Source organism: Trematomus bernacchii, unplaced genomic scaffold, assembly GCF_902827165.1.
Source record: "Trematomus bernacchii unplaced genomic scaffold, fTreBer1.1, whole genome shotgun sequence".
NCBI classification, from domain to species: Eukaryota; Metazoa; Chordata; class Actinopteri; order Perciformes; family Nototheniidae; genus Trematomus; species Trematomus bernacchii.
In genome coordinates, this window is record NW_022987564.1 from 8,014,079 (window position 1) to 8,036,573 (window position 22,495).

The window sequence follows — 22,495 nt, forward strand, 5'->3', positions numbered from 1 at the left end:
CTCTGAGCCTTGACGCGCATTGTTGCAGCTGTGCTTCGACGCACCTATAAAAACTCCCCTACACCTCCAACCGCTCGCTGCTGCCATATGGTAGCTGACATTAAAGGCTCCGCAGTGGGAAGACACTAAAATTAGACTGGGGAGAGAGAGAGGCAGAGAAGGAGCGACGGAGGGAAAAAAAGAGTTGCATCTTTGATTCCGCAGCCATCCCAGTGATACACTAACCATCTGGCGAGGAGAGGAGAAGGGAAGAAGGGAAGGAGGGACTGGAGGATGGATAGATGGGGAACAGCAAACAGAGAAGAAGGAGGATAAAGACAGAAAGATATGGGGGGAGAGCAAATAAGCAGAAAGCAGAAAAGATGAAGAAAACATGAGAATAAGGGAGTGATGGGAGGGGGGAGACAGGGAGACCCTGTTTGTGTCTTTAACAGCCAGTAACAGCTATTCTATTGGGACCAAATATCACATTCACGCAGGACCTCAGTGGATAATAGGCTTGTGAATGTCAGCTCACACATGCACACATCTGCAAATGCAGCCATGCACACGTATACAGGCAGCGTAGAGTGTGATGATTCTGTGCTCAGGGAGAACCGACTGTCTTGTTTTTACAAATAACATTAACCTCACGCCTGTCAGTCAGACACACACAGATAGAGCAGGGAGGGAGGGATAGATAAGGGATGGAAAATAGATACAAAGAAGGAGGTAAACAGAGAAAATAAGAAAATATGGAGAAAACAAAACAGAGCCAGTAATAGAAACAAATGAGCTCTGTGTTAAATGTCATGCTGATCCAAGCTCTCCATCTCTCAGCTCCACACTGATATTGATCTCAGCTTCATCGAGACCCCATACCACTATCTGAACTGCTGCTGCACAGTACATCCCTCAATATAAAGCCCCAGTCCCATTTGTCATCTTTGACTACCAAAACAAATCATAGCGCCCCCGCCGCCAGTCTCACCTCCAGACTGCTTTAGCTCCTCAAATCCTGCAGACATTCAGAATGTGCCCCTATCTGACACAAACAGCCCACATGCACATAAATGGCCTCTCTTTTACCTGTAGATACAAACAGAAAACCCACCATCCCTCTTCATTCTTATCTACCAGACTGAATAAAGAGATGGGAGCTGTGCTGTTTTGACTGAAAAAAGACGACCATTGACAAATGGGCTGAAGCAAGGGCAGGCATGGCAGCTTAAAAGACTGCTTCCTTTTTCGGTGAAATACCATGCTAATGGCTGAAAAATAGGGGAAATACTCTTTTAAAAATGTGGCTCAGCTGGATAAAAACAAGTCAAGGACAAAACAAGCCTGAAAGAGGTTGAGGAAACGCGCATGAAAGGGGATGTCGTCTTCTGGCCACAACCACAGTCATTGTGCTCTGTTCCAGGGCACATTTCTTAAAATAACAACAACGAGAATAGGTACAAGAGACAGATAACAAGATATATAAGGGAGAAAATAGGGCTAAATATCATGAACACAAGTATGCACATCTGGATCTGTGCTGGTTAAATGGTTTCCAGATTTGGTGGATCAGGGAGGCAGGCAGGCAAACTTCTTTCGTAATTGCATATTTCAGTATCTACCTTCAGGAAGGGTATGACGAACGGTCGCAGAGGGAAGTTGGTGGCTTCTTGGAGCTTGGAGTGAAATTCTTCGATGGTTAGGGTGGAATTCTGGAGGAGAGAGAGAGAGAGAGAGAAAACACATGAATCCATGTGGAAGGCATTAAGTGATAATATTACTTATTGGAAGCTAAGCTATATCCTGGCCTGGATGTTTCGGGCTCTCTAATAGGAAGCATATGGGCAGGCCGCAGTGAAAAGAGCCCACAGAAAACAAAGCAGACATTTTCTTCAATTAACAAAACAAATGCAATCAGAAAAGGAAGAAATATGCTTAACTTTGATTATATATGCAGGAATATGTTTTTTCCCCCCCGCATTATGCGAGTTGGCTTCTTTAAAATAGTTTCCATATTTATCTAATTATTTATGTTAATTGTTTGTTGACTTCTTACTTTAGCTCAGGCCTGCTTGTCTGCTATTCTGAATAAAAGAAAATAAGATGTGTTCATTTTTTGGAGTGCATTCTAAATATGTAATGAATACAGTTATTGCAGCTTTGCACAGTATATTAGAAAACGGTAGCCTTTTTGATTGAAATACAGCCTCCTATCATCAGAGGGGAGGTGATATATGTTCCTTCTTCATTGCCTTTCCTTCACTCGGACATTCATTTGTGTTTAAACACATGCTTTATGTTGAATCAATATGTTACCAATAGCGTATATGAGCCTGACACATGGGCTGCAGAGCAAATAAGAACAAACATTTTAAATCATAGAAAGTGCAGAACAGGAGGAAGTAGTATATTTAGTGTGAGGGTGTGTGTGTGGTGCATGTGGGGGGTCCAAAGTGGGTTATACGTTTCAGTTTGTCAAACCCAAACAAAGTCCCCCCCCCCCCTTCTTCGGTTAGATGTAACTCACATTAACGGCTGACACGACAGCGGTGGTACTATTTTTAATCCTCAACATTTCACAACTATTTCTAGAGCATAGAGGAAGAGTAAAAGGGAGAGAAGAAAGAGGAGAGTGTGCACATGGGAGAGAGTGCGCTCCATAACAAGCACAAATACAAACAAGGCAAAAAAGAATCAAGCGAGACGGAGAACATCAACAAAAAAAAAAGCAGCAGATATATTTTTCCTCCCCACTCTGTCGGTGTTATTTCCCAGACCTGAATTTTGTTACATTCAGCCTTACATCTGTTCGCCCAGATTGCGTAGGGGCTGTTCTTGACAGCTAGAGAAACCTCCCGAGTCTCCCTCTCTCCCTCTCCCCAGCACACAAGCAGCTAATTAACGGTGTCACTCTTTTCAATAAGGCAAGGGACAGAGAGACAGTGAGCGAGAGAGGAAGAAGAGGAGAGAGAGATATGAGAGGGGGGAGGCAAAACGACACAGGAGAGGTATGTGCGTATGCAGACGGTGAGAATAATAAACATAGAGAAGCCAAAAAGAAGGCTATACTCTGTGAGGCTAATTAAAATAATTCCACCCTCCGTTTCCTCCGCCTCTTCCTCCTCTCTGCACAACATTCAATCCCTATTTCTGTATTCCCCTGCTCGTAAAGTCAAATCTTTTCAGATCGCATACTGTAGACATGTAGTTAATCTTTAGATTTGCACATGTATTTTATATTATCTTCATATAAACCATGTCAGCTAAGCCGCAGAAAAACATCTGTCAGATCAAATCTCTGTTGGATGAATGCAGTTTGATGTTTGCAGGTTTTATTTTGGATTTCCTCTATTTGAATGATTGTTTTTCTTTGCATTCATGTTGTTTATATTCAACTCTACATTTTTGAATCTCCACACACACATCTCCTGGATATTAATTTGGGTTAGAAGTGTGATTATCAGTAATGCTTTAATTTGTGCAAACCTTAAAGCTACAATCAGTTTTTTAATTAGCTTCATAAATAACGTTTTAATATTGCAACATGTTGTCAGACAATAGTGATAACATTAATTTGATGTTCAAATAAAGTCTAATCTCTATTTCCCGTGGATCTGGTATTCCCTGTTGTTGAATTTAAATAAGTCTAATCAAACTGTAGTCTTTTAGTTTGATGTTATTCTTCGTCCCAGCAGACAGCCAAATGCCATACATTGGTCAGGCCTAGTTTTTCACTGTAAAATACTTATAGACGTTGATGCTGGAGGCAGGGGTTCACAAATCTCTGTTTATTTTACACTTATGCCTGAAGGACCAGATGGGTTACATTTCTGACATAAGAACATAACAAAGTCTTAAAGAAATACCCCTGAGGCTTTCGTAATCAGCGATAAGTATTTCAAAGTATTTCAAGTAATCATCTCTATGACTGACAACTAACCTGACACTGTTTCATCTGTTTGGTTCAGTAAACTCCTACCATCTGGTGCAGCTGAACAAATCTTAAAAATTATTCTCAAATGGCACTAATGGATGGACGGATTCCTGCTAACTTAAGGACCGGTGTCACCTTTCCCTGTGAGCCCTTTGAACTAACGCTCACATGCACAGAAGCCACTCACCACTAGTCCCAGCACTAATGTGCGGACCCGCTCGCCGATTTCAGGTGAGATGTCGTTGCCAAACTGCTGTAGAGTTGTGAGGAAGCGCTTGAGCTTGCTGAGCTGCCGGGCGCCGCAGGCCGGGGGCAGCTGCTGATTGGCCAGCGAGGAAGAGGAGGAGGAGCTGGGACCATTGCTGTAGCCGTTGGGAGGAGACGGAGCGCCGTTTAGCGCCGTAGGAGAGTGGCTGCTGCCGTTGGTTACTGCGTGAGACAAGGACATAAAGTGTTAAGAGAAATTGTTTCACAAACAAAGAAAGCGTTTGATTTTTTTTTCATTTACATTGTGCAAACTGCTTTCTCTCTTGCTCTATCCAAATGACCCAAAACAACCTAAAATCCCTGACTGTGTTTACCAAACACCAACAGAGGAAACAGCATGCGTCAGCTTCACTGAGACCAAACCAGTGATTTGGAATGATTTACATTCCCCTGAAAAAAAATCACAATCCTCGACATTTGCTTCCAATCATCGCGGCTTGTTTGATCTTTTGTGGCGTCCTCTCAAAAAACCCAACAAGGCTGCATTCGGAGACATGCTGCCTCTCTGCACCTCCTTTCCCCTTTCCCTCCCTCCCTGCAGTCTAAACAAGCAGAGACAGTGTGACCCCCGTCGTGCCAGAGCATGGCGTGTGTGTGTGTGTGTGTGTGTGTGTGTGTGTGTGTGTGTGTGTGTGTGTGTGTGTGTGTGTGTGTGTGTGTGTGTGTGTGTGTGTGTGTGTGTGTGTGTGTGTGTGTGTGCGCGTGTGTGTGTGTGCGTGTGTGTGTGTGTTGGGGGAGTTGGTGTACAAAGAGATACAAGGCGGCATAAAGCTTTCTCTCTAATGAGATTAGGGTTTGACTAGCGATCCACTCACTCCCCCTCTGGCTGCCGTCCAAAGCCGCCACTGTAAAGAGAGACGAGATACTCAAACTGCATCTGGTAACAATTACATCGGGTGGAAATCAAAGCATACTGCTTTGTTAAAACCTTCGGCAAGCGTAATGAGAGAGCCAGGCCTTTCCTCCCTCATCGCACGGAAGCCCCGATGTTAATTGTGGAGTGTGAGCAACAGAGAGAGAAACAGACTGATACAAAGAGAGAGGGAGAAAGTAAATACCAAAGAAAGAACTAAATAATGCCTCTGCTCCAAAAAAGAAAAACAGAAATATTAACGCAGACTTGAGTGCTCTGAGCATTTTGAACCACAAGGCCTTTGATTATTTGATTCTAGTGCTCTTCATGCAAGTGGTTAAGTGTGCACTTCTAAGTGAATACTAGGGTGTAATTTGCTCGTCACAGGCTATGTGCGCGTCGTGGCAAAGCTCCAACAGTTTGTAAGCGTGGGTGTTAAGGAACTTGTTGGGGGAGTTGTTAGGAATGACTGCAATTTGAAAAAAGGATCAATGCATAGATGTTAAAAAGGTCTTCTGATGCTGATGGAATTAGATTATTGGGTTTAACGCAACCATAAAGTGAATATTCTCAATTGTGAGTGCATGTATGTCTGCTCTGTTTCGAAGTAATGTGTTTTTTACGTACAAAGGTGGACTTATGGCGCGTTTCCACTACAGCGCGGAGCACGGTTTAAGAGGGCTGTGACGTCAGCGGCCCGTCTTTGGTTGCGTTTCCACTTGGCCTAGTACCGGTCGGCGGGTCCTAATTCACAGTTTTTCTGGCCTCATAAAATCGCGGGTCTAGGGCCAGAGACAACGAGGCTGAGTCGGGCTGAGTATGCTAAACTAGAGAGAGCATCGCTGGCAAGGGGGCTACAACTACAACAAGATGGACATATTTGACCGTGATTTAATTGTAATACACGTTTCAAAATGATGCCGAAGTAACAACATACTGATACCGGTTAGTAAAAACCATGAATTAATGCTTTGACAAGTCTGCAGACAGACGGCAGGCGAAAAACCTTTTAAAATGCGTGTGTTCTAAATGGAGATTGGCTAAGCTAACGCAGTATATGCTCCGACCGTCCACACTCACAACAACGGCCTATACAGACATAAATAAAGCAGCGACTGTATTCGCCATGACACAGGCAGTCTGTGGTTTGTACTTGTTTAACTTTTGTCTAGTTTCTGAACATATATGAGGAGCTGTGAGCTCTGAGTGCTAACAGCTAACGGCTGTGTTGTTTTTCTGGGGTTCTCTGAAGATCACGTCACGGCTCCGCCTACACTGCGTTACTATAGATACTACCCCAGTTCCTAAACTGTAATGGAAATGCGCCATAAAGTGAGCCAGTCCTAACGAGGCCCAGCCATACCGAGCGGGGCCGAGCGAGGCCGTGTAGTGGAAACGCGCCATTATACTTCTGCAGTGACACCTGCTTCTGCATTCTGCTCAGCACTACGTTTCACATGTTGACACATCACCAATCCAACTTCTTTTCTTACAGATATTGACTGTGATACCACAACACAGTGTACTGTATCTACTGAAACAAATACTGATCTAATGCGCTACTTTCCCAAATAAAAATGTACACAACAGGAATGCTATGGCACTGAGAACTCTGCTGAGAGTACATGAATGGAAGTGGACCCATTGAACTTCATTATGCCATTTGTTAAATATGACATAACTTGATTTAACCCTGACACATAAATACAACTCTGGCTTTACTCACATGTGGTGGGGGTGTAGGAGCTGTTACGAGGCGCTCCCTGCGTGCTGGGTGGGGGGGGCATGGTAGGGGGGGTCAACCTGGACTGTGTCTTGACGTCCGCAGGTGAGTCGGGCATGGTGGAGCGCTTCCCAGTGCGATCTGGAGAGAGACAGAAGTGTAAGATTATAGTGACATACTAAAAAATAACTGAAACTAAACAACCGTTTCCACATCTGTGTGCAAACAAGGGAGCTATTGCACAGTTTGCACATACAGCAGGATTTGATAGCAAAGCGCCTGTGAGGTTCAATAGACTAGCTCTGGAAATAGATGGCTCACCACATCATATGGCCGGCCACAATGACACTGATGCATATGCTCAGACTGTCACAGGAGGAATGAGAGGGGGAGAAGGAGAGACTCACAGACAGACTGACGACAGACACCCGAGAGAGGAGCGTAAATCTGCAGCGATTCGCCTCTCATTCCACCACCATCTGTGCCATCCTGCATGCCCGCTGTACAGAACGGCAACACAGCAACCCCCCCCCCCCTCCCCTGCTAACGACTGCAGAGCTCATTACACACACAGAGACGCACACACACCTCACACCAGCAAATACATGTACAATGCCTTATCTTGTTTCCCTGGAACACCACAATTCAATTACCTAACTTAAGATGGCGGAAACACAAAACAACTTCTTATCCTGTCTTTAATTTCCTGTGACAAAAATGAACCAACAACTACAAATGTAAGCACAACAGATACCGAATAACAAGCAGAATCATACTCATTCTAGTTATAAGTCATTTCAAAGACATAACTTGATCAAAAACCAAACATTTGAGTTTGATGACAAGTCTGTTTTCACCTTATTCAGTTGCTCTCCAGATAACTGACCTTATCAAATGTATGAGAGCAACAACAGGACATTATCAGTGTCTTGCAGTGGCAGCAAGGGCCGGGCCCATAGTGTGCAGGATAAGATACACAACTTCCCTCAGCGGTAACACAGAGTCAACAGACTGTTATCAACCGCTTCTGTGCCAGATTGTGAAGAGGAGATAGTAAAGAAATATATATAAGGAAAAGAGGGAGGAAGGAGCCACCCTCCTTCCTCCCTCAAGAGAAACAAAAGTGTATCTGTGACATTGGGAACATAAAGCTGAAACAATAAGCTGGATGCATATGCTTTGAATCAAAGACACACACTTGGTCAAGACCCTGGAGGGTGCTTGTGTGTGTTTTTGCATGAGGAATATACACTATATTTGACATGAAACTATGTTTATTTGAATATAAACCACAGCGTTTGTAATGTATGTACACTAAAGGAAATATCGTATATGTTAGTTTCCCTCTGTGCCGACTGTTTGGATCCATAGTGTTGAGTCTAAGTGAAATGAAAGAGAAACTGTGATGAGAGATAGCATAAGCCTGTTAGCTGTGGGCTCAGGCCTCAGCAGCTCTCTGCTGCCGAGGTGCACTGTGACTAAGTATTTCGGTCACGCTAGCTCGGCTTTAGCAGACAAGCAAGTGAGAGATGGAGATGTCACTCAAATCCAAAGAGAGAGGAATCCTTAGCTTCATGACAAATAAGCAGAGTGAATGAAACAATCACAGGACATTCAAAAAGGTATAAATACTTACTGATAGCTCAGGAGGAGAAAATAATAGCCTTCTTAAGCTTTAAAAGTTTATAGAGAAAAACTGTGTCACACAAGAAAAGAAAAACAATGTATTTTCTGGAAAAGCCTAAAAAAACTCACTCGCTCAGAGAGGTTTCACTGTTCCATATGTCCAATATTACAGGAATGATTGAACTAGATTCAAGATTCAATTCAAGATCCAAAGGCTTTATTGTAATGGCATTCAAACAATAAACTTACTGCCTACTGTTGCCAATCTTAGAAGTGGTATAGCTGGTATACTGACTATATAATGATATGCCCTTGATGTAAAATGGTCTTTCAAATATCCTAAAGGCAAACAGATCCCAACCCATGTAGTCAGACTATGACAGAGGACAGGAAAGGAAGAGTAAAGAATCACATCCGGAGACAGGGGTCACACTTCTCCTTACTCACTACAGATGACTGACGCTCTGTAACCATACACACAGTGGAGCCAGCCTAGGAGGGGTCTACTGATAAAGTCACTGGGAAGGTCGGATTTATGCGGCTCCCAGCACACTGGCATTTGTTACCGTTACTGGGAAAGATCCAGTGTAGCTGAATCCCTCCAATCTTACAGTTTTTACTTTTCTTTTTGTATTATACTGTACAAATGTAATATTGTTTAAGTTAAAAAAACCTGTTTTCTCATATTATAAAACAGGTTTTAGATCAGCAATAAGTATTGGAATGGAGTGCAAAGGTGAAAAAGGGATATATTGCAGAGGAACCCAAAATATACACGGTGGAAATGGCTGGAAAACAAGCTAACTGATTAGGAAAGCAGAGAAAATAGGACTTCAGGTGAAAGAAAAGTCAATGCTAAGAGAAGACAGTCCAAACCTCTCACTGTGTGTTCACTATGCTGCATTTCTTCTAACCCTCTCTCTCTCACACACAACCTTCCTCTCCATCCTCCCAACCTGGCCAGACTGAGAAAGGTTTACTACTCTGATTTCTCCACAGTGAAACAAGACTGGACCTGACTATTTATTTTATAAACTCAGGATATAGCAGAATAGCTAGCGGAAACGTATAGTCTTACCTCTGGCTGCCAACTATCGTATCCTGTGTGCCTGTCTAAAATATGATCTATGAAAATACAAGGTCATTAAAAAAGACGGCCGGGTGACAGGACCAAAGGTAATTCATCATTTTCCAGTCAAACACATAGACTTTACATATATAATGAGCCCGAGTGAAATAGAAAGAAGTTACCGTATCACACATGGTTGTACTTATCCTGTTTCACTGGGTCTTTGAGCTCATGCTTTCCATAGCTCTGTTTATTGACTTTTCTAATTGTGTGGTCGTTTTTGGCCCAGTTCACTTGATCTTTTGTCAGATAGCACGTCAAATTACAATCCAAATCATCTTCTAATTACTTTGAGCTTTGCGACTATAGATAGTGGGGTGGATCATGTAAATGACTCATACAGACCTCCAGCAGTTGGCAGAGTGCAAAGCATACAATATCATTATTAATAATAATAACTCTTTTTTAAATGTATTTAAAGCAATCTTGGGTGTTTTAAGACAGGCCTGAAGCATTATGATGGGGACTGACTTTCCAGTTTTCATTTTGAATTTTTTATTCAACATGATATCAAAATGAAAACTGGAAAGTCAGTCCACAATGTACATAAAGAGGTAAAAAGCACAAAAGTCTGGATTCATGATCCACCTGAACTCCTGCATGGTAGTACAGGCCTGCAGCAGTGTGAAGAGATGAGTTTGGTTACAGCAGGCTTGTAATTGGGGGATTAACACCTGGGTCAGTGTTATGATTGGATGGCAGTTGTCGGGTTAAGATGAGAGAAACATAAACCCTGAAAGCATTTCAAACTTTCCCAGTCCCTCAGGGGTAGAAGATAGAAGATAAAGAGAGAAAACGTGTGAAATCCGTGTACAAAGCAAAAACATGCATTCATCCAGGCGATAACATGCTCTCTCTCTCTTTCACTCACCCACACACACACACTTTTGTGATTTACAAACAGCATCTTCTCTGTTTCTGATTTGATTGAGAGCACTGCAAAGCATATAAGCAGAATAAAATCAATGGCTTCATACTAACCAACAAGGGCTGCACCCATCCATTCACTCGGCACTTACCATGCCACTCGAATCAATAGCAATACTCCCACTACAAGGTAATTTACCCAGTCTTTGGGAAAAATAAAAATACGTCTTACAACTGAAGCACATGACTGAAAACAGCTAACGTTATATGACTGCGTGCTTTACATTTTCATGAGCAAGTATGGCATGTTCATAGACAGCAGTCAGACAAGACCTCATTTTATCACAGCAATAGAGTGAGGCTGAACAATAGCAAGTGCTCGCTACCTCATGCATAATTCAATTCAAAAAGCATCACCTGAACACGCAACCTTAAACAACCTTGAAAACAAAGTTAGGCGTCTCCTCCAGCCTAATACATCTGTTAAAAGTTAATGGCCGAACTTAATGCACGTTTATGTTTCATTTATTAATGTAGCCCTGTTACTGCCCAGCGAGTTTCATATTGTCGGCAAATCAGCAGCTCTGTGGCCGGCCGATGGATATTATTCCAGGTCTGGACAGGTATTGATGTGCGGAGCTTTAATGGAAAGGGGCGATGAGTGCTTTGACTCTGCCTAACTCACTTTACGACTTCTCAGAAGTGCTGTTGTCCAGGAATTAATGGATTGAAGTGCATGAGGACGGTTGTTGAAGAGGCAGCAATTAGCCATAAAAGAACAGAAGAGGCTCTCAACTGTGTGTTGATACACTTGTGCACTCTATGCAGGCAGAGGTGCCAAACCCATCAACGATCATGCTTGCGGATGACAGTGATTAATGTCTCACAACAACCACTTGCTGCGCAGTTTTATCCAGAGCATCATAAAGAGGCTCTTAGCGCAAATATGTGCAGCATCGGTGGCATGAATGAGACTCAAACCCATGAGACCATCAGCGCTGTAGTGATGCTTTAATTAATGTATTTGGTATATTGTTCTTCGTCCATCATATTGTATGTGTCAGAAGTAATTACACTCATATGTGACTGCATTATGAGATCCCAGGAGGGGTGAGGTTGTGATTGCTCTAGCTACATAACGTCATTAAAGTTGGGAACCACTTGTTTAAATCATCATACTAGGCTTTTCACTACTCTTTGATATCATTTGAGAACAATTAAGAAGACTTTTAAAACACTTAGTGTTCTCATTACTCTTAAACCCAACTTCAAAAGACTCCTTGTTGAAATTAAAGCACACGCAAGTAAAACATTTAATGTGCTAATGTTTGTTACTCCTTTTATCTTTTAACAATCCCTCTGATTTACAGACCGATCCCTGAAGCGAGGCAGAACTCTGGACCACCACCTGCCACTCACGAGGATGTCTTCACACTTACATCACCCGTTTGCATCGTCCATGATTACGTGAGCCCCAATGTTTGCAAAATCTCGCTGTCTTTCTTCGCTTCTCTCCCTCTCGCTGCTATACCCTCTTTCAGCCAAGCTCAAAGAAAGGAGATTTTATCCCCCCGCTGACTTGTAATGCACGCCTTTTCTAAGGTTACATGCGAGTTACATCACTTGCCTAAAACAAGGCTGTTGCAATGAACGATATCTAGAAGGAACGCGGTCCCAGAGAAATAGCTCAACATGTTACAGAGAGGACTTCGCTAACCTACAACTCAAGGCAAATATACAATGTTATATCAAAACCTTATACATTTCATCATCACACACAAAGCTGAGAGGTCCTTACGTATTCAAATAACCTCGGAAAGTGAGGAAAACATCACCTAACCTTGATATTTTTATATTATTCATAGAGGCTACGAAGACTTCAAAGTCTATCATCAGGAGACAGAGTCAAACAATCTCCATTACAAACTTCTCAAGCTAGAATTTCCACTGTGTGTGTGTGTGTGTGTGTGTGTGTGTGTGTGTGTGTGAGTGTGTGTGTTTGCTACTGTAGGTGTATGTGTGAGCTGTGATCGTACAGTTGGAGACCCAGAAAATGATGTGATAACAGTGGCAGTAATATGCCACTTGAGAGTACTTCACACAGGCAAATCCCATTCTTCAAAACGACAATGGATTTCAATCACGCTGGGTGAATGTTCCGAGAGTTGGCGGCTGTGACATAAACAATTTAAGTAGCTCTGGCGCCTGTGCGAGCACAAGATTGTATTAGTCAGACATAAGATATCATCGTTATGAACTTAAATGAAAAAATGCATATGGATTGAACTACTTATGCCCTGCACACACACAGGCAGACATAATCTAGACAGGCGTAATACCTTCAGCGCACACAAAGATATGTAGGTGTTAAAGTGAAAACCGTGATGCATTGAAGCCACAGGAAGCCTCTGAATTGAGCACTAATGTTCACATCGTGCCAATGTCTGTGCAAAATGGTGCCTCCGGGTGTGTTATTCCCACACACACATACATGCAACACAATAATGTGTGAAGAGAGGGAGCGGTACAGATAGGTAATGGAATAGATGAAGCGATATAGAGATGGTGCGATAGGGGCTTGTGGTAATTGCTCGTACAGATGTGGAGAGAGGGAGTAGGGGACGGACACGAGAGAGAGATAAAGGTGGAGAGAATGAGAGACGGATGTGTTGGGGGAACACAGTTGAGGGACAGGTGGGGACGATTGAGATTCAGATGGAGTACGCAGAGAAACAAGAACAATCTATTGGTATGCAAGTGTAGCAACCTCTCTTCTCTTTCTATCATCCCTCTCTTCTCGACCATGCACACAAACACACACAGAGAGAGAGTCGTCGGCAGCCAGATGGAGCAGTATGCAGAGCATGTCCCATCAAACTCCACCCGCTTGTCAAGATGATGTATGGATGCAACGCCCTACCACAAGCCCACAAACACACAAATACAAACTCAGACACACAGCTGCAAGGACGCATGCACAAATTGCAGGCAAAACAACACAAGTGTCTCTCATACACACACTCATTGGATTTCCACTTATTTATTTCCCTCCCCAGAAGGTGCAGGGGAAAGCAGTACCACCACCAGTGGGTCCCTTTGGACTTTTCTCTCTTCTCTCAAAATGTCCCATTTTCATTCCCAACTTCACCCCCTCCCACTGAATGCTCTGTGGTGAACACGTTTCTCCTGAAGGTTCCTGTTGACCGCTGCTTCATCTCATCTCCCAGACTCTGGGCACAGTGGGATGTAGTTCCCTCCTTATAGCAGTTGATATTTATGAAATCAACACGTTAGCTGTTACTTATACATGTAATGCTGATATCATTCCTTTACATTTCACTCTAAGGGATCAACACTTTGCTCAAGTAATTACCTGTTCAATTTCATATCACACTTTAAACACTCATGATCTCAGGTCCTCTATTTTCTTTTAAACTCAATAGCCATTATAGCAAAGTAATTTGTCACACAGCATACTTAAAGAAATAAAATGACACATTTCAGAAAACTTTATCCATTTAGAGTTGACCATACCTGCCAGCTGGCGAGGCAGGTTAATGGGAACTACTTATCTCAATAACATGGTATTTTTCTTCTCTAACCATCAGTCATATAAAGTAGTTATGTACAGCTACATCTTATGTGAATAATTGCTCAAAGCTCACTGTAATGTGGATGTTATAGAATTTCTGTCAAAAAAAGTTAACATTATTGTTATATATAACAATAAACTGTATAAGTATAGAACACCACAAGCATGTCTTTGGAGAACTGCAGCATCCAACATTGGTTTTTACTCTAAGATTAAGCTTAGCGTATTTGTAATCATTTCTGTAAGTGTGACCCTATCTTTCCCTACTATCATAAATATGGGACTTTATTTACAGTAGAGTGAAAGAGTGATGTGATATACAGCATCAAAGAACTGTGAAGATGTCTGCTCCTGATCAGTGTTGACAGTCCTCAGCATCTCTCACCATATCTGTATTTTTCTCTCAGTGTAACATCGTGTGTTTACACTTTGTCAAGCCAGCAGAGACATAAGGAGATTTCTCAATCACACACAAAGGTCTGAACACCATCTGTTCCATCTCACAAACACTAACACGCAAACGCAAGCACATATGCACGAGAATACATAAACTAAACACACACATCCTGCAAAAACACCTCCAACTACACACATGCTGGACAATAAAACATATGTGGTGTATAACATAAGAAGTCCTTCACTCTTTAACCATTTTCTTTGATTTATTGTAATGTCTGTTTTACCCATCTGTTGAAATGAAGTCTCTCTTGCAGAAAGAGAGAGGGGAAGCAAGTGTTAAAGAACAATCAAAATGATTCACAGTGCCCGTTACGCGTCCTCTCAAATCGAACCGATTCCTGCCACATCTTGTTGCCAGGCAAAATTGCACTGCAGGGTCTTGTAAAAATAAAGACAGGCAGTAGGAATGGGTGCTGGAAAAAATACAGAGAAGGCCAGGAGGGAGAGATGTGGGTCAGGGAGAGGTAAAGGTACCAAAACATGAGAATATGTACAGGGAGAAAGAGAGCGAGATGTACCACTATTATAGAAATAACTGAACTATAAATGTATGCCATCAGACATTTTTCCACAGCCAGGCCATGGGAGATCAACACACTTAACAAAATTCTATGAAAAGCATTGTTTATTTATATAAAGTTGGCCTGTCATTGCCATTAACAACATGATGTCAAAATAATGACATAAATGCTGCTTTTAGGGGAAAAACACTGGGATATAAATCAGATGTAAACTTTGGGGAACTCTGTTTTGCCATTTGATGGAAGCCAGCCTATTGAAAATGGCTCTCTGTGTACAATTTGGTTTGGTTTCTGATGCCATAGTGACACACAGCCAAGTGACCCAAATGGCTCTGGGTGTTTTCCCAGGCAATACCGTACGCCAGCAAATAAGTACTTACACAAAGAAGTCATCACGCATCCTAATGCTGACAAAGCTTTATACTTTCTTTCCTTTGTGATATAGTAAATATGTCTGTTTTGTGTTTGAGGTATTGCAACATATAGAAGATAACACTGTTTAACAACCTCACTATGGGAATGTCGGTGTATTCTTGAATGCACCTTTAAACATAAAGCTTTGCCGCTGTCAGTGATGAGAAAAAACGTACAAAAGCACCAGCCTTCTATGAACTGCTTCACACTTGTAACACAAGACAATTTAAAATCACTGATGCATTTACTCTAAACAAAAACACATTGATACGCACTGATACACAAAGCCCAAGTGGCAATTTGTATCCTTTCCCCTGTTACATCTCCTTACGCTACATGGAACTGTCTCTCTGCAGCCAATTTGAATCTGTGCGTGTGCGTCGATGCTAGAAGGAATCATATCCCTGTCATTGCGAGCGAAATCAATTTTCAACAGACAGTCAAGACTTTCGTGTTTTACATGACAGTTATCTTTTACAATGTAAAGAGGCACAGAGGCACAGAGGGAGAGGAAGGATGGATAAAGCTATGGATGGATGATGTGATGTACAATAAGGGTGCAGTTACCGCGTGTGATCGGCAGTAAAACAGACAGGGATGGAAGGGTAGATGTGGAAAACAAAGATCTAGAAAGAAACAAGAGATAGGAAAAGGGAGGTGAGGATGGTGAAGACAGGGACAGAAAACGAGAGATAAAATTAAGCGCCTATGAGAGACAGATGGGGAAATCAAACGCGAGATGCAGGGGACGAGCACAGAGAAAACAGGGCAGAGGCTAACAGTGAGGGAGGGAGGGTTCCTGGTGAGGGGAGAGCATTGTGGGGGAGGGAACCAGCCTGTCTGCCTTGTGTTTTCAAAATATCACATGACGGCTGACATGTGTTTGAAATTACTGCCGGTTAACTATCTTCCCCCAAAACCGCTTCGAAAAAATATGTCTGCAATTTATGAAATGTGTTTCAGGGCTCTGCTAAGTAGAACCAGATTTAAAAAACAGAGCAAAAAAAACCTTTACCTCTCACCGCCCCTGCTCTGAAAACCGCTACTCTCCTTTCGTTTTGCACTCCCTCCTCTTCTCCCCCAACTCTCCCTCCTTTTCCCCTCCAGGAGAAGATGTTTAAAGGAAGGGGCTTGAGTCACATCTGGTGAGCAGGCAGCCAGAGAGTGCTGGTTGGTGTGACCTCGCATCAGGGCATTTCCAGGATTACATAGTGTGTTTGTGCGTGTGTGTGTGTGTGTGTACCTGTGTGTGTGTTTGTGTGTGAGACAGTGACCATGGTTTTGCTAATGGCTCTGAGTAGCTGAGAGCAGAGTATGTCTGGAGGGGGAGGCAGCGGAGGGATGCCACACACACACACACACACACACACACACACACACACACACACACACACACACACACACACACACACACACACACACACACACACACACACACACACACACACACACACACACACACACACACACACACACACACACACACACACACACACACACACACACACGATGTGTCTTTGTCTCCTTTCATCTAACCATTACACACTTTTTCCTCTGCTCTTTCCTGCTCATAGTTTCACCTTTCACTCTCTCACCTCCCTGTCAGCACACAGCCATCTGAGGCATCTGACAAGAAGAGAGGATACTCAAAATGGGTGAAAACACCAGTTTACAACAAAGCTTTGACACACATTGACCTCTAAAACACCGGAGACACTGCCTGGATTCAAACATGTATGTGCGCTGAAATGATTCTGTATTTTATGTGAGTATTAAACAACTGGTAAACTTCAAATGAAAACAAGAATCATACAACAAAAACTTATTTTCTTCTCTTAGCTAAAGCTACTCTCAGCCATTCTCACTAAATCAATACGCCCATAGCTGCAAAGTGCTTTTAACGCCAAATTGAAAAAAGGAGAAAAGTCTTGATGAATTGAAGTAAATTGCGGCCCCTTTAATTATAATTTGCTCGTGTTAAGTGCTTCTTCAATTTGCTTTAATTCATCAAGATTTTTCTCAGTTTGATTCTTCTTTCACCCTGGATGCGAGTAAAAGAAATGTATCAATTCAATTCAGTAATTTAGATAGACATAGTAATTTGACGCGTTCCATATTCACTTTAAATCCCACAAAAAAGGTCTGCTCCTTTTAAAAATATGTGTTTTTTAAATGAAATTTGGTGAGAAAGGCAATGTATACATATTTGCAGTATGATACGTAATGTATATGTCAAGTATATCTAATAATTCACGAACATGTGATCAGCTTTAAAATTAGCGTGGATTCTCCATCAAGGACAATACCATAGTCCATCTTAATTGTGTGGGTAAGATCAGTTCTTAAATAGTTAAGCTTTGCTCAAACTTCATGAAGTTAACTCAGCAGTGTGGGACACATGTTGCAGTCTTTATATCACTGTCCTTCCCACATCGTCCTCCCACTGTCCTTCAAACAACAGAAGTTTTTAACCAGCACAACTCTGTCATCACACCCACCACCAACTCTACTATTAGCATTATCACGACAATCCAATAGTCTTGTTTTTCTGTGGCATAAACACGAATTAAATACCCACACACACACACACACACACACAGAACCAGACACACATCCTAACCGCTCTCCAGTGCTACAGATGGATGCCACCACTCTCTCTGGAGTGATGCCAGCGCCAGCGAGTGAACAGCTTGCCTGGCACAGAGCTCTGTGTGTGTCTGTGTGTGTGACTGCATGAGTGTGTGCCTGCAGAAACAGTAGCGAAATAGCCTAGCACAGATGGGTGGCCAAAATAACCCCCCCCCCCCATCGCCTTCCTGCACACACACACACACACACACACACACACACACACACCCACACACACACACACACACACACACACACACGTACACACACACACACACACACACACACACACACACACACACACACACACACACACAACCACACACACACAGTGTCTTGCTTCTGCTTAAGTGTTCCCGACCTGGCACACGCTGCCACTTGCACAGCTGCATCCTCAGAGGCACACACACAATTATAGACACCTACAGTGTACACACAGCAAAGAAATTCAGTTACACACACGAATATACACAAACACACACTTAGTTTACACTTCCTGTTTAAGGCATGGGAAGTGTAAAGTCCACACTCCCTACCCACACACACTGCCACCACCACTCCCACACCACCAAAGCCCACACACAGGCAGACGTACGCATGCCTTTGCATCTGCCACAAGCACATCCACACAATCACAGACACTAATACGCCACGTTATCCTCGGTAGCTATTCAACCTGGTATGTATCTGCTTGTTTTGCTCAACACGCAGAGAGAAAACATCAAGGCATTCAGTTGGAAAGCCTCCAGTACTTCTGGCAACCTGCCAGCGGAGGCCTATAGATCAGCATGATCATAGGAGTGAGTTAAGACAGATCACTGTTTAATGATTTGACAATGAATTAAGACATGAAAGCTGGTGCTGTAACAATAGAATCAACATAATATAATTGCAATGCCGCTGTGTACAATTGAAGCCGTTTAACGCTCAAGGTGTGATGTGAATTCTCGTGACAGGCAATCTGATGTTCCTTCATGCTTTGTCTCGTTTATTTTGAATATAAGTTGCAGCTGTATACAGTAGTTACTGACTCGTGAAAACAAGAGGTTTCACATTTAAGGTGAAAGCTCTGTAGTTGAAACAGATACGGAGAAACTTTCATGCATAAGTCACTGGGTAGACAGCCTGCCAGTCAGTCAATGAGCTCAGGCGGCTGGCAGCAGGTACCCTCGCCCCGGTACATCGGGGAGAGCATGGTGTCTGGCAGTGCCAACTGTGCACCGGTCGCTGTGCCAACCCTGCCAGCCTTGCAGTGTCTGTTTGCCAGTGCCATCTGGGAAGAACAGCTCTGCGCTCATACAGTACCTCTCCTCAGCTCAGAGGGCACAGACACACACACACACGCATGGCTGCACATAAGGGCAGAAATGCCCTCCACATACATGCGGAATGCACACAGAGAAAGACACACACGCACGCACACGCACACACACACACACACACACACACACACACACACACACACACACACACACACACACACACACACACACACACACACAACACACACACACACACACACACACACACACAGCTCACCATCTGTGCACTGCCTCTGACTTCTCCCTCTGCCCTTGTTTTTTTGCTATCATAAACTCTCTGTCCTTCTCCTCCCAGTCTCTCATTGTCTTTTTAGATATCCAAGTCATGACCACCTGTGTATTGATACTTTACATGTCTTTTTCATATCAAGACGTACAAGATTAAGTTATGTCATCACTTGACAGGTATTTTTCAGGTTAAGTTGAAGTGAACGAGACAGGCAGAGTCCACAGAGGCTCTCCTATAAACCTCCTATCCTCCTTTTCGGATGGACAGATGAGAAATCTAAAGAGTTGTCCTAAAGTGGTTTCGTCATACTGAAAACCATGTGCATGCGTTTAATAGAGGCGCATGCATATAAAACCTGGAATACATCACACAAGACCTGAAATGGAAACCAGAGGGAAAGATGAAAAACATTGGATAAAAGGATTTAATGTACGGGAGAGTATCCATCCATCATAATACATTGTGTTCTTCTGCTGGGAGTAGTGAGGGAAGTTGGGACGAGGCAAAGAGAAGTGCGAAGGTAATATGAGTTCAGATCCGTGGAATTCACATCAAAGAGAAGCTAAAACAGGTCACTGTCTCCACCAGAGTTATGCCTTGATGCTCCCACTCATATGTTTCTCATTTCAAACCTCTGAACCACTGTTTGAAATGAAGGCGAAGGAAAGAAACAAGCACTACACATGTAAGGATGCTCTTTTCATTTCTTCAGCTGTATGTTCACGAGTGATTTAGCTCATTTGCTGAACAGAAAGAAGTGTTACTTTGTCAAGATGCTGTTTCATTTGCATTCATATTGTATCTCTACATCACAGTTTAACCGCTTGACTTTTGGAATAGCACCAAGCTATCATTTTGTCCTCAACAACAATAGCTGTAATGTTTTCAATGTCCTCTCTTTTCCTATTCCCCGCTCCATTTATTTATTTCTCTCTCACTGGCCACCACGACCTGCAATAACTGATTGTTTTCCCCACCATCTATCCTTTATCCTCCCTCCCCCTGGCAACTGCATTACACCATCAGAACGATCTACGATTGAACACTCCTATTACTCTTCCTCACCCTTCTCTCTCAGTCAGTCCCCTTCCTCCCACTTCAGCTCCCTTATTCCTGCTTCTTCTTGAGCACTTCTACCCATTTTCACTCATCCTGTGCTATCCCTGTAAGCCTCTCTATCCTTCTCTCCATCCCTTCTCTCCATCCCTCTCTCCATCCCTCTCTCCATCCCTCTCTCCATCCAGCCCCCCCAAAAGCACCACATGCTCTGGCAGCGGCAGAAGAAGTAGCCTCATTACAAACAAGGAAAATCCATTTGGAGCAGCCGTCTGCTGCTTCTCTGGACCCCTCTGAACTCTCCTGAGAAGAAATGCCCCACATCTCAGCTCTCTTCCTCTGTTCTCTACCTCTTGGATTTCTCTTCTTCATGATCATTTCTCTTTCTGCCTTATATGATTCTAGAGCCACTTTGTAGTACCTTCGGATTTGCTCTCTATATTGATTCACAGGGAAGGTTAGAGCTCAAAATAGAAACTATCAATGTATATCAAAACACATGCAACATAATCCTGTTATCATGTTACAACATTTTGGGTTTTACTGTTCACATCAATTATGGACAAAACCTCTTCAGGCATTATCACCTTATAAAGATGATATAGCACACTTTCTGGAAAACATTTTTCTAATGTTCACATCCAGCAGATAAACATCAACATCAGCTTAAGAGTTGTGTTTGTGTCTTTATTTGTGTAGGTCCAATGTTTACTCTTCGTTCAGCTCTGGTTTTGTTTTCCACAAACACTTAATATCCAGCTGTGTAGCAGCTAAACGGTCCACTATGTCGAGCAGCTGAATGCACTTGTCTGTTTGACATGTGGTACTGGGCTGATAGTGTACACTGTATTAGAGCTTTTTCACCGAACACAGCTGCCTCATGCAGATAGAAACACGATGACAACAGTAAGAGCAAACCAAAACAATCAAGTTGTGCTGAGAGATGCTAAATAAGCTCTTTACATGCTGAAGGGAAACTGCACAGTTGGTGATAATTCTCTGTGGGCTCATCGCTACGAGTCACCCCTCTCGCATTACATATAGTCATTTTATACATCTTTATAATACAAATAATGATCATAGCAGCTATAATATTAGATTACCGTCAACTACTTTCATTCATATGATACAGATATCAGATGTTGCCAGCAGATTCAAACAGGGTAGCAATGTCCTACTAAAATCTGAACACAATCCCACTGTGTATGGATAATGTATCCCGTACCTACAGGAAGCATTTATCATTTTTGTTCAGTGACCTCAAACTTACCATGGAGGTCCATTCAGTTAAACTAATGGATTGGATCGATTCTCAGCAGTGGTTCTTGCAGTTAGAAAATGAATCACTGCACCACTTCCTGTCATTTTCTCTATTCTGCTCGTCTCCCACCGTGGCTTTGCTTCTTTCTCTCTCTATTCTCTCTGTCTTTTAAAAGCTCTTCGCTTCCTTTCACCCTTCATTCCTCCCTCCAGTGCTCTCTCTCTCTCTCTCTCTCTCTCTCTCTCTCTCTCTCTCTCTCTCTCTCTCTCTCTCTCTCTCTCGCTCTCTCCGTCTGCTCTGCCATCATCACAACATCTGATTAACATATGTCTGGGCTTTCACTCCCTGTCAGCTTGCAGGCATCTGCACACATGCACACCCACCACAGTCATACCGTCTCATGCTCAGTGTCTCAGGTTCAGAAAGGTAGAAGAAGAAGCACAGAAATGCCACTGATCCCCCTTTAAACGGCATGTACCTCTTTGTGTGTGATGATTGTGCCCACAACAGGGAAGATGAGTCAAAACATCGTAACATTATCGCAAGCCAACAAGCCTCATGTTCCCCCAGCGAGCTGCTTAGAATGCCAGTAATGGAGGAGAGAGAGAGAAGGGAAGAAAAATAATAAGACAGAG

General features: G+C 42.9%; 1 protein-coding gene across 1 annotated transcript in view; it reads right to left on the reverse strand.

The window, feature by feature from the left end:
• Positions 1–22,495, reverse strand: part of runx1t1 (RUNX1 partner transcriptional co-repressor 1) — a 55,605-nt gene that overhangs the window by 15,706 nt on the left and 17,404 nt on the right. Inside the window, exons 2-4 of the mRNA XM_034125446.1 lie at positions 6,760–6,897; positions 4,101–4,342; positions 1,602–1,691 (exon numbers count right to left, since the gene is read on the reverse strand). Coding sequence (XP_033981337.1) covers positions 1,602–1,691; positions 4,101–4,342; positions 6,760–6,897 — 470 coding nt within the window. The remainder of the gene's footprint in view (positions 1–1,601; positions 1,692–4,100; positions 4,343–6,759; positions 6,898–22,495) is intronic.